Genomic DNA, 13,252 nt, shown 5'->3' on the forward strand with positions numbered 1-13,252 from the left:
GGTTTCTTCCTAGGTTTTGGCCTTTCTAGGGAGTTTTTCCTAGCCACCGTGCTTCTACACCTGCATTGCTTGCTGTTTGGGGTTTTAGGCTGGGTTTCTGTACAGCACTTCGAGATATTAGCTGATGTACGAAGGGCTATATAAAATAAACTTGATTGATTGATTGATCTTATCTGTGCATGTATCTGGCTCTAATGTCAGTTAATTTTCCTGTGATTTTCCAGTTCTGGCCTTTCAGCTCCCCCTACTGGTCATTAATACTGTCTTTGAATCAGTATGTGGCATAATATTTGACAACAATGTTTTTTCTTTCTGTTCAGGCCAATTTTCTGGAGTATCCATCTGTCCGCACCAGAGACTTAAAGGTCCACACTCCTCTGTTTTCATGCATATTTGAATCATGACTGTGGGATCAGATGGACTCTGTACTCACACAGCTCTCTCCCTCTCCTGATAATGAAAAAGGTGAAGGATTAACAGAACATTAACRCAGAGCTCTATTCTAATCTTTTATACCATTCTTTTTCCCCATGGGCTCATTCTTAGAAATGTATTTCTTGGAGACAGCAGCGAGGTGTTAAGGTCAAGTGGTAGAGGCCACCTCTGATTGGCTGTGCTACTCTCATGTTGCTCTCCTCAGGTTGCCTGGAAAGGCCACAGGGAGTCATCACAGTCATTTCAGACCAAACATATTAGAGCTCTCCTCAGAATTTACCCCATGTCATTCCAGACCATGTGTATATCAACATTAGTAATGAAACGCTTGTCTCAGTTATGCAAAATTAAATTTGTATTTTATTGGTTAGATTGTCGCAATGAATATGAAATGGGAATAAACATTTTGTCAGGGAATGGGTGGATTACCACATTAATCAGGGTGTAGAGTGATTAGCATTTTTTTGGGTGTGTGAAATCAAGACAATTGSAATTCCTTATATCACATAAAACAAACATGAACCATTACTTAAATTGTGAATAAAAAAAAACATTATACAAAAACACAAACTCCAGTGGAGTATTGTTTTTCAGAGTAGTGAGGTCACCCCAGACGTGTGTCAGGCCTCTCCTAAGCTTCGGCCTTCTCTCCGTCAGCGTCAGAATGGACGTGGCTGTTTGTTGCCATGGGAACCCCTCCGGAGGTCACATAGGCTTGATGGCCACTCCCCCTGGTAGGGACGCCTTCATATGCYACTGTGGCCGAACTCTTAGGGATGGCTCTGGCGGGGGAAAGGGAAACTGTAGGTAAAACACTGCACCACACATTTTAATTGTATTATTGTGAATGCGTTAAAAGTGCAGCACAAATCATAATCACTCACTGCATCTCTGTTGCCTTTGAAKCCTTGTATTTCTGCTTCTTCATGGAGTGTGTCATGTACCAGATAATAAGGATAATAAGGACAGCTCCAAGAAGTGCTCCAATGACTGCACCAGCAATGGCCCCGTCTCTTAACTCTGTTAATGGTGGGATATTGGTAAGATTAATTACAGCAGTGTGTTTAAAGATTATATAGCCACATTCAATAAAAGTAAAAACAACAGCATACATATATATTACCCATACCATGGTTGAGCTCCACAGTGCAAGTAGCAGATCCTACAGCGTTAGAGGCACTGCAACAATACTCTCCAAACTCAAACTGGGATATGTTTCTGAAATACAAGGATCCTATTTTCGGATCTGAAAAGAAAGAGAAAGAACACAAGTCTAGCAAAAGCATTCTAATGAATCAGAGAACAACAGAGTGATGGGGAATGTGTGTTACAGCGGAACAGTATGGCAACCCACCAGTGTTCCCCATTACAGGTGTCTTGGTCTTGTCCTGATCCACTCTGATCCAGGTATAGGTGGGGGTGGGGCTTCCCCGCTCACTGTGGCAGGTGAGGGTAACCAGGTGACCAGACTCCACATCACCATGGACAGCACAGAAGGGCACAGATGGCCTTTCTTACAGACCATGTAATAGAGAGAGAGAGAGCAAGAGTTAAGCTTACGTAATATGCTGCAAGCTGGACCCAGTTGATCCAACTACCGGCAATCAGAGAAAGTGCCCAAAGGGTATAGCCAAGTTAGACATAATAGTCAACACTTTGCCCTGGACCAGTAGCTAGCTATTTAAAATAATGACTTTATTATTCCCGTGGGGACATTTTGGTTGCGACTCTATTCATAGATAMAAATATTATGAAACATAGACAAAGAACATATGCAATAAGTACAGGTAGAAAAGGGCAGTTCATGAGCGATCAATGATGAATCTGTACACTATACACAGCAGAACACTCTGTCAACTACAAATTCAACTGTAGGCCAGCGCGCTGGTCCTACTTGGGGTTTTTAACACAGGATTTGGTCTAGTACTAGGTACCGTTGATGTTGGAATGCAGAACACTGAATGCCAGGGCTTGATACGAGTCGTTACAGTGATACTTTCATACATGAGCAGTCTAGTAAAGACGATGTCATCGCCCTGAGTGTCTCTTATGCTTTGCAATGGTGACAAAGGTGGCATTGTACCGTACACAATGATACTGGCAGGGTTTACGGTGACTAAAATGAAGAATTTATACAACAGAYATGACCAATTAAGACGATGATATATTTGTAAGATGAGCAGCCATTGGTACAATCAAATGTGTATATAAACACAGCATGAAAAATAAAAGGCCAAGACCATTTCCATGGTAGGACTGAATACCGTGTATTACCTTCACCATAATGCTTCACTACAACCTCTCTGCTTTATCGAACTGGGAATCATTMATTTMATCTAAAATAGTMATGTGTCTCTCCAGTCTATTCCTGAGGAGTACGAGACAWGTCGGAAGGCGGTCTTGTACTCCTGTGTTCCTGTTCTAATTTCTGACACTGACAATGAAGATACTAGTCTGCTCCAGTTCCCATGGAAACTACTGTGGACACTGAGGCCTGCAAGGTTGGCCCTGGTAACTCTGTGGATGAGTGGAATCACAGAAGGCACGTAATTCAACGATCACCAAACTCAGACTAGGAAAAACAGTGTAACTATTTCATAGATCTGCTCGCGTGTTGTGGTGACACTGAAATAGGAAGAAGATTTACGTTACTATTCAATTTATTAAATGTGACATCATTGTATTCATTTATGAAGTAAACCATGACTAATTTCAAAGCATTTGACCAAATGTAAAAACAGAACTTACCAAGAACGTTGACAATGATAGTGGCCTCAGTCTTCCCATTGACATCAGGGAAGTTGTGGACTTCGCAGGTGTAGGCCCCTGCATCTGACACTTGCATGTTGCTTATTGTTATTGAGGCATTGCTAGTAGTTGGATAGGTGGGAGCCTTCAACCTGCCTTCATACGGTTTAGAAATAACGTCCTCTCCTGACTGAGAGTAATACACCTAGAAAGTAACAGCAAGAATGTCTTATAGCTTACAGAAAAACAACCACTGGACAACCAACAGACTTCGTGCTGATATTTCAGAGACCTACTCATTCTACAGAAGAAAGTTACAATATGTCTGTCACGCCCTGACCTTAGAGATCCTTTTAATTCTCTATTTTGGTTAGGTCAGGGTGTGACTAGGGTGGGCAATCTAGTTTTCCTATTTCTTTGTTTGGCCTGGTATGGTTCCCAATCAGAAGCAGCTGTCTATCATTGTCTCTGATTGGGGATCATACTTAGGCAGCCTTTTCCCACCTTAGTTTGTGGGATCTTGATTTTGTATAGTTGCTGTGTAGCATGCAGAACTTTACGTTCGTTTTGTATTGTGTTGTTTTTCGGTGTTCATTTAAACGAAAGTAAGATGTTTGCCTACCACGCTGCACCTTGGTCTCCTCATTCAAACGACGAAAGTAACAATGGCAGAAAAGTTGGAGCAACCCCAAGTGTTAGTGACGGTGTGACGTGAGAATTCTGAGGTCTGAGGTTTTGCTCTACTGTAACACTGCCTCTGGTAAGAGGGCAGGGAGCCACTTGTGCTCTGGTGACTGTGCTTTTTTTTGTCGTTCCAAGGTGTGTCACAAAATGGGCGCTCAAGAGCAACCACCATATTGAATAGTACCTGCCTTGGCTTTTCTGAAAATACTGAAGCACAGCAATCAAGAGCGACGTTGTACTGTTTGTGATTTAGGGGAGGTCCAGAATGAATTGCACTTTTTATTTTATTGTACTTTATATGATGATTTGAGAGCTATACTGTTTGATAAAATATTGAAAATATAACAGGAACTGTTCTGAATTAGAAAAACTTGAATGGTTATTTAGGAAAGAAGTATTCCTGGTTTCAAATTGTATCTCCAGCTTGGAAGACAAGATCAGTTGTATATTTGAAATGTTTTTGTTTTGTTCTCTCAATAGTTTTTCACTGCTGTATGAACGTATGTTTATATACTGTTTATGTATGTGTGCACATACAGACATAATGATTTTATTTTGCTACAGAAAATACAATGTCTTATATGCCCATGTGGGCATCCAGAAGATGCATGACACTGTAATAATAAAACAAATCAAATMATCGATCCTTGTGGGACCTCATGCTATCCAACAGCATGCCCATCAACTGCAATGACTCTCCTGAACTTCCATGTATACCTGAAAGCAGTTCGATCACACATTTTCAAATTCAGACGTCTTTGTAAATCCCTGTAAGCATGATAACATTGCCTTTAGCACTCTTGTCCATGAACTGAACAATATCCTTTGGCGCACTAGGTGTGTAAAACGGTCCAGGTGAAATTRAGGACACAGAGGGAGTGTGACCATGTGGCAACATAAGACATAGTAACGTCAGCCTACATACCTGCTGTGGCACAATGGAGGTTTTGGCATCAAAACTCCACTGGATGATGATGTCGCTTGTGTTCTGCACGGTGGTAACAAACGTGCACTGGAGAAGAGCACTTTCACCATTTGTCACGTTCACAAATTTCTCGGGAACCGTCACTGTGATTAAWTGCCCACATCCTAGAAAAAAAGAAGAATGTTAAAAAAACACTTTAAAAAAACTTTTATGAGTATTTTCCTCTGCTTGAACATGATCCTTTAATCTCAAATATGTCACACTCCAATGTGTAAGGCCAAGATATATACAGTAGTTACACAATCCTTCATTACTGTTTTTAAAAAGTATAATACAGGAACATATAGTTACTCACCCATCATGCTGAACAGCAGCGCCATTCTCAGTGTAGGTGACATTTTAAAGGAAATGTTCATGTGTCGTTCAATAAGCCAGTCGAGAGTGTTATCGTAGCAGTACCTGAAAAGCCCTCACCTTTCTCAGTCCTTACCTATCAACTAAGGAGTAATGGGCAACGGCCAGGYAGAGTGTACTGTATTAGCCCGTGGTGACACTCTGTAGTAGTGGTCAGGCTGATTTTGTGCCTGTAGGTATCATGGGGATGTTTGCACAGCCATGTTTTCCATATCACCTAGACTGGGCGGGAACACTCTCTGACTGTTATCTTTYAAAATGCGGATTTGCATTTCCAAATTACCGCTATTTGTTCGTACTTCAATGTTTAGACTTACAGGCAGGCCATGATGTCTGTGCTAAAGAATATATAACACAATTTAATTTGTTTTTGCACTTTACACCATCAGTTGTACACTATACCTTTTTGATTCTGTCTGTTAACCTTATTCCAGCGGCCCACTATGTATTGACAGTGACTGTTCCAGTAATTCATTATTTAGTATTTGGGCTGATGCTCATCTCTCCCTCTTCAATGCTCTAAATGTACCTTGTAATTCATTCTGGGTCAGGGCTTCTGAAAAAGGAATTCATGTAATGTAATCTCTACTTGGACTTTATCACCTGCCCTGAGGAAGTGTGAGCCAGAGCACTACAATACTCTGCTTATCTTTGGGGAGTTCACTCCCTGGCACTGCCGCTGAGTTATAAAAGCCAGTTTTGCCTGTGTCACTCTGCTCGTGCTAAGTGATCGACACGGCGGTAGGGGGGACAATGAATCACGTATAATTAATTGTGCATAATTACAATAAAGTGACATAAGAAATGAATGATGTGGAAATGTTGATCAGCAGTGACTAAACTGTCAGAGGGAAAACAGGGAAGGGGGATGTAGAGGGAGATGTGGAGAATGGAGGTGGTGTTGAGGAAGGGGAGTGGGAGGCAATCAAGTCATTGGGCACAGAGCTCATATACAGTACCCATCAAAAATTTGGACACACCTACCCATTCAAGGGTTTTTCTTTATTTTTACTACTTCTACATTGTAGAATAATAGTGAAGACATCAAAACTATGAAATAACACATATGGAATCACGTAGTAACCAAAAAAGTGTTAAACAAATCAAAACATATTTTATATTTGAGATTCTTCAAAGTAGCCACCCTTTGCTTGATGACAGCTTTGCACACTCTTGGCACACTCTCAGCTTCCTGAGGTAGTAACCTGCAATGAATTTCGATTAACAGGTGTGCCTTGTTAATTTCTGTAATTTCTTTCCTTCTTAATGTGTTTGAGCCAATCAGTTGTGTTGTGACAAGCTATGTGTGGTATACAGAAGATAGCCCTATTTGGTAAAAGACCAAGTCCATATTATAGTAAAAACAACTCAAATAAGCAAAGAGAAATGACASTCCATCATTAMTTTAAGACATGAAGGTCAGTCAATGCGAAAAATGTAAAGAACTTTGAAAGTTTCTTCAAGTGCAGTTGCAAAAACCATCAAGCCCTATGATGAAACTGGCTCTCATGAGGACCGYCACATGAAACGAAGACCCAGAGTTACCTCTGCTGCAGAGGATAAGTTCATTAGAGTTACCAGCTTCAGAAATTRCAGCCCAAATAACTGTTTCACAGAGTTCAAGTAACAGACACATCCCRACATCAACTGTTCAGAGGAGACTGAGTGAATCAGGCCGAATTGCTGCAAAGAAACCACTACTAAAGGACACCAATAATAATWAGAGACTTGCTTGGGTCAAGAAACACGAGCAATGGACATTAGACCGGTGGAAATCTGTCCTTTCGTCTGATGACTCCAAATTTGCGATTTTTGCTTCCAACCGCCATGTCTTTGTGAGACGCAAAGTAGGTGAACGGATGATTTCCTCATGTGTGGTTCCCACCGTGAAGCATGGAGGAGTAAATGGGATGGTGTGGGGGTGCTTTGCTGGTGACACTGTCTGTGATTTATTTCGAATTCAAGGCACACTTAACCAGYATGGCTACCACAGCATTCTGCAGCGATACGCCATCCCATCTGGTTTGCGTTTAGTGGGACTATCATTTGTTTTTCAACAGGACAATGACCCAAAACACACCTCCAGGCTGTGTAAGGGCTATTTGACCAAGGAGAATGATGGAGTGCTGCATCAGATGACCTGGCCTCCATAATCATCAGAGCTCAATCAAATTGATAATAATGGCCCTGGAGGAGATGGCTGACAGTTTACGGTCCCGTAACCAATTGTGCTATAAGACAAGGGGTGGCGGTCTATGTGTATTTGTAAACAACAGCTTCTGCACGAAATCTAAGGAAATCTCAAGGTTTTGCTTGCCTGAGGTCGAGAATCTCATGATAAGCTGTAGACCACACTATTTACCAAGAGTTTTCATCTATATTCTTCGTAGCTCTCTATTTACCACCACAAACCAATGTTGGCACTAAGACYRCACTCAATGAGCTGTATASGGCCGTAAGCAAACAGGAAAACACTCATCCAGARGCGGTGCTCCTAGTGGCCAGGGACTTTAATGCAGGGAAACTTAAATCCGTTTTACCTAATTTCTACTAGCATGTTAAATGTGCAACCAGAGGGAATAAAACACTGGACCACATTTACGCCACACAGAGATGCATACAAAGCTCTACCTCACCCTCCATTTGGCAAATCTGACCATAACTCTATCCTCCTGATTCCTGCTTACAAGCAAAAATTAAAGCAGGAAGCACCAGTAACTTGGTCAATTAGAAGTGGTCAAACGAAGCAGATGCTAAGCTAYAGGACTGTTTTGATAGCACAGAATRGAATATGTTCCGGRATTCTTCCGATGTCATTGAGGAGTACATCACACCAGTCACTGGCTTCATCAATAAGTGCTAGTGATACATTTTTGATCAATTCCTATCAATTTCCATTATTAAAGTGAGCTGGAGTTGAGTCAGTATGTTGGCAGCAGCCACTCAATGTTAGTGGTGGCTGTTTAACTGATGGCCTTGAGATAGAAGCTGTTTTTCAGTCTCTCGGYCCCTGCTTTGATGCACCTGTACTGACCTCGCCTTCTGGATGATAGCGGGGTGAACAGGCAGTGGCTCGGGTGGTTGTTGTCCTTGATGATCTTTATGGCCTTCCTGTGACATCGGGTGGTRTAGGTGTCCTGGAGGGCAGCTGCCCAATGACACGAGCTTACCAGACRAACTAAATTACTTCTAYGCTCGCTTCGAGGCAAGTAACACTGAAACATGCATGAGAGCATCAGCTGTTCCGGATGTCTGTGTGATCACGTTCTCCATAGCCGATGTGAGTAAGACCTTTAAACAGGTCAACATTCACAAGGCCGCAGGGCCAGACGGATTACCACGACGTGTACTCAGAGCATGCGTTGACCAACTGGCAAGTGTCTTCACTGACATTTTCAACCTGTCCCTGACTGAGTCTGTAATACCAACATGTTTCAAGCAGACCACAATAATCCCTGTGCCCAAGAACACTAAGGTAACCTACCTAGATGACTCACGTCTGTAGACATGAAGTGCTTTGAAAGGCTGGTCATGGCTCACATCAACACCATTATCCCAGAAACTTTAGACCCACTCCAATTAGCATACCACCCCAACAGATCCACAGATGATGCAATCTCTATTGCACTCAACATGGCCCTTTCCCACCTGGACAAAAGGAACACCTACAGTATATGAGAATGCTATTAATTGACTACAGCTCAGCGTTCAACACCATAGTGCCCTCAAAGCTCATCACTATGCTAAGGACCCTGGGACTAAACACCTCCCTCTGCAACTGGATTCTGGACTTCTTGACGGGCCACCCCCAGGTGGTAAAGGTAGGTAACAACATATCCGCCACGCTGATCGTCAACAMGGTGTCGGGTGCCCCTCAGGGGTGCATGCTCAGTCCCCTCCTGTACWCCTGTACGCTAACGTCCCACTTGGCCAAAAGCTAGTAAAAATGCAGAGCGCCAAATWCAAATAAATTACTATAAAAATCAAACTTTCATGAAATCACACATGAAAGMCACCAAATTAAATCTACACTTGTTGTGAATCCAGCTAACATATCTGATTTCAAAAAAGATTTACGGTGAAAGCACACCTTGCGATTATGTTAGGTTAGTACATAACCACAGAAAAACACAACCATTTTTCCAGCCAAAGAGAGGAGTAACAAAAAKCAGAAATAGAGATAAAATGAATCACTAACCTTTGATGATCTTCATTAGATGACACTCAAAGGACTTCATGTTACACAATACATGTATGTTTTGTTCRGTAAAGTTCATATTTATATCCAAAAATCTGAGTTTAGGCGGGAYGCTACTGTCTCACTTGGCCAAAAGCCAGAGAAAATGCAGAGCACCAAATTCAAAAAAATTACTTTAAAATCTAACTTTCATTAAATCACACATGAAAGATACCAAATTAAAGCTACACTGGTTGTGAATCCAGCCAACATGTCAGAATTCAAATAGGCTTTTCAGCGAAAGCAAACAATGCTATTATCTGAGTTAGCACCATAGTAAACACTTACTTTAATGTTAGTAAACACTTACTTTTATGTTTACATACCTTACATTACTCATCTCATATGTATATACTGTACTCGATACCATCTACTGCATCTTGCTATGCTTGTTCTTGTACCATCACTCATTCATATATCTTTATGTACATATTCTTTATCCCTTTACACTTGTGTGTATAAGGTAGTAGTTGTGGAATTGTTAGGTTAGATTACTGTTGGTTATTACTGCATTGTCGGAACTAGAAGCACAAGCATTTCGCTACACTCGCATTAACTCTGCTAACCATGTGTATGTGACAAATAAAATTTGATTTGATTGATTTGAGAAGCGAAAGCATATTTCAACCCTGCAGGCGCGACACAAATGCAGAAATAAAAATATAATTCATGCCTTACCTTTGACGAGCTTCTGTTGTTGCACTCCAATATGTCCCATAAACAACCAAATGGTCCTTTTGTTGGATTATTTCCGTCGATATATCCAAATGTCATTTATTTTGCGCGTTTGATCCAGAAAAACACGGTTCCAATTGTGAAACGTGACTACAAAATATCTCAAAAGTTACCTGTAAACTTTGCCAAAACATTTCAACTACTTTTGTAATACAACAATAGGTTTCTTTTACGTAAATAATCGATAAAATTGAAGATGGGATGATCTGTGTTCAATACAGGATTAAAACAAACTGTAGCTAGCTTTCAGGCACTTCCAGTGACCCTCGTTCAGATGGCCGTACTTCTTCATTACACAAAGGAAAAACCTCAACCAATTCTAAAGACTGTTGACATTCAGTGGAAGCGGTGGAACTGCAAGAAGGTCAATTAGAATCTGGATTCCCAATGAAAATCCATTGAAAAGAATGACTCAAAAAAAGAAAATTCTGAATGGTTTGTCCTCAGGGTTTCGCCTGCTAAATAAGTTCTTGTATACTCACAGACATGATTCAAACAGTTTTAGAACTCAGAGTGTTTGCTATCCAAATCTACTAATAATATGCATATCTTATCTTCTGGGATGAGTAGCTGGCAGTTGAATTTGGGTATGCTTTTCATCCAAACGTGAAAATGCTGCCCCCTATCCTTTAACAGCTAATCAAATGGCTACCCAGACTATTTGCATTGCCCCCCCCTCTTTTACGCTGCTGCTACTCCCTGTTTGATTAACTATGCATAGTCACTTTAACTCTACCTACATGTGCATATTACCTCAATTACCTCGACTAACCGGTGCCGCACGTTGACTCTGTACCGGTACCCCCTGTATATAGCCTCGCTATTGTTATTTTACTGCTGCTGTTAAATTATTTGTCACTTTTATTTCTATTTTTACTTATCAATTGTTTTACTTACCACTTATTTTTCTTAAAAGCATTGTTGGTTAAGGGTTTGTAAGTAGCATTTCACTGTAAGGTACACCTGTTGTATTCGGCACATGTGACAAAGACAATATTTGATTTGATATTGATTTGAAGATGGTTTGGGATGAGTTGGACCGCAGAGTGAAGGAAAAGCAGCCAACAAGTTCTCAGCATATGTGGGAACTCCTTCAAGACTGTTGGAAAAGCATTCCTCGTGAAGCTGGTTGAGAGAGTGCCGCGAGTTTGCAAAACTGTCATCAAGGCAAAAGGTGGATACTTTGAAGAATCTAAAATCTAAAATACATTTTCATTTGTTTAACACTTTTTTGGTTACTACGTGATTCCATATGTGTTTTGATGTCTTCACTACAATGTAGAAAATAGTAAAAACAAAGAAAAATCCTTGAATGAGTAGGTGTGTCCAAACTTTTGACTSGTACTGTACGTCTGCCAAGGTGTCATACCATGACCATCATTAGGATGTATGAAAAGGATCATCTGAAACAGCACCAGAAATGTCAGAGCAAAGCATGTCCATGTTATAGTTCTGCTGGGTTTATGAAAATGAAATGTGGCCATTGTGAATAAAACCTTATCAAAYGGCATGACTAAACACACACACAAAAGAGAAAGAAAACATACAGGTTAATCATTGAAATCTCTAGGGCCTTACTGGTGTGGCCCTGCTAGCTCATCTAGTTTATGCAAACTGAAACTCAAGTATGCATCCACAGCAACCATACTGGGGGGGGGTGCTTTGCACTGAATGTGACATATAAGAGTGAGGAATGAAGACAATGTTGTTGTTGGAAGTTACGTTTTAATGCCCAACAATTACAATAACATTTTGTCACCAATTAAATCAAAGAACTCAGAACAACATCCTTCCCAACATTATCTGTTGTCTGACTTCTCTCTTTGGTTGTTGTAGTTATTTTTTTTTTCAGGACATGGTCATGATTCCAATTGACCCTGAGAGTATCCAAAAATCCAACATGCAAGTAATTTTCATTGGCCATAGATGCGGTAAAGAGGTCAATCGAACTCGACCAAAACAATGGAATTGCCATGGAAACGTGTTGGGGGAATGGGCTGTGGTGGAAAGWTCCTGAGTCTCCTCATTGMCCCCCAGCAAAATTAGCCTACATTTAGGYTATTGTTTAAATGTGTATTTCTCACTAAGTTGAGGTAAAAATCGGAGTATAATACTTGTATGGATGTCAACCCCAGTCCCAGTACATATTCATGTCATTGTCACCAATCACTGCATTACAGTTAAAACGACTTTAAAAAAAAAATATATATATTTTTTTTCACCTTTATTTAACCAGGTAGGCTAGTTAGAACAAGTTCTCATTTGCAACTGCGACCTGGCCAAGATAAAGCATAGCAGTGTGAACAGACAACACAGAGTTACACATGGAGTAAACAATAAACAAGTCAATAACATGGTAGAAAAAAAGAGAATCTATATACAATGTGTGCAAAAGCATGAGGTAGGCAATAAATCGAATAATTACAATTTAGCAGATTAACACTGGAGGATAAATCATCAGATGATCATGTGCAAGAAGAGATTACTGGTGTGCAAAAGAGCAGAAAAGTAAATAAATAAAAGCAGTATGGGGGTGAGGTAGGTAAATTGGGTGGGTAGTTTACAGATGGACTATGTACAGCTGCAGCGATCGGTTAGCTGCTCGGATAGCAGATTTTTAAAGTTGTTGAGGGAGATAAAAGTCTCCAACTTCAGAGATTTTTGCAATTCGTTCCAGTCGCAGGCAGCAGAGAACTGGAAGGAAAGGCGTCCAAATTAGGTTTTAGCTTTAGGGATGATCAGTGAGATACACCTGCTGGAGCGCGTGCTGCGGGTGGGTGTAGCCATCGTGACCAGTGAACTGAGATAAGGCGGCACTTTACCTAGCATAGCCTTGTAGATGACCTGGAGCCAGTGGGTCTGACGACGAACATGTAGCGAGGGCCAGCCGACTAGGGCATACAGGTCGCAGTGGTGGGTCGTATAAGGTGCTTTAGTAACAAAACGAATGGCACTGTGATAAACTGCATCCAGTTTGCTGAGTAGAGTGTTGGAAGCTATTTTGTAGATGACATCGCCGAAGTCGAGGATCGGTAGGAGTAGTCAGTTTTACTAGGGTAAGTTGGCGGCGTGAG

The 13,252-nt window shown here is 41.0% G+C and overlaps 1 protein-coding gene across 1 annotated transcript; it reads right to left on the reverse strand.

Moving 5' to 3' along the window:
• Nucleotides 1-772: 772 nt before the first annotated feature.
• On the reverse strand, nucleotides 773-5,324 carry LOC111950232 (V-set and immunoglobulin domain-containing protein 1-like). The gene is made up of 7 exons (XM_023967649.2): nucleotides 5,148-5,324; nucleotides 4,793-4,956; nucleotides 3,184-3,388; nucleotides 1,790-1,948; nucleotides 1,565-1,681; nucleotides 1,320-1,455; nucleotides 773-1,217 (listed from the first exon to the last, which is right to left on the reverse strand). Exons 1-7 carry the CDS (start codon nucleotides 5,206-5,208, stop codon nucleotides 1,067-1,069), a joined length of 993 nt encoding a protein of 330 aa, XP_023823417.1. The 5' UTR covers nucleotides 5,209-5,324; the 3' UTR covers nucleotides 773-1,066.
• Nucleotides 5,325-13,252: the final 7,928 nt, after the last annotated feature.

This window comes from Salvelinus sp. IW2-2015, linkage group LG23, assembly GCF_002910315.2.
Source record: "Salvelinus sp. IW2-2015 linkage group LG23, ASM291031v2, whole genome shotgun sequence".
NCBI lineage: Eukaryota > Metazoa > Chordata > Actinopteri > Salmoniformes > Salmonidae > Salvelinus > Salvelinus sp. IW2-2015.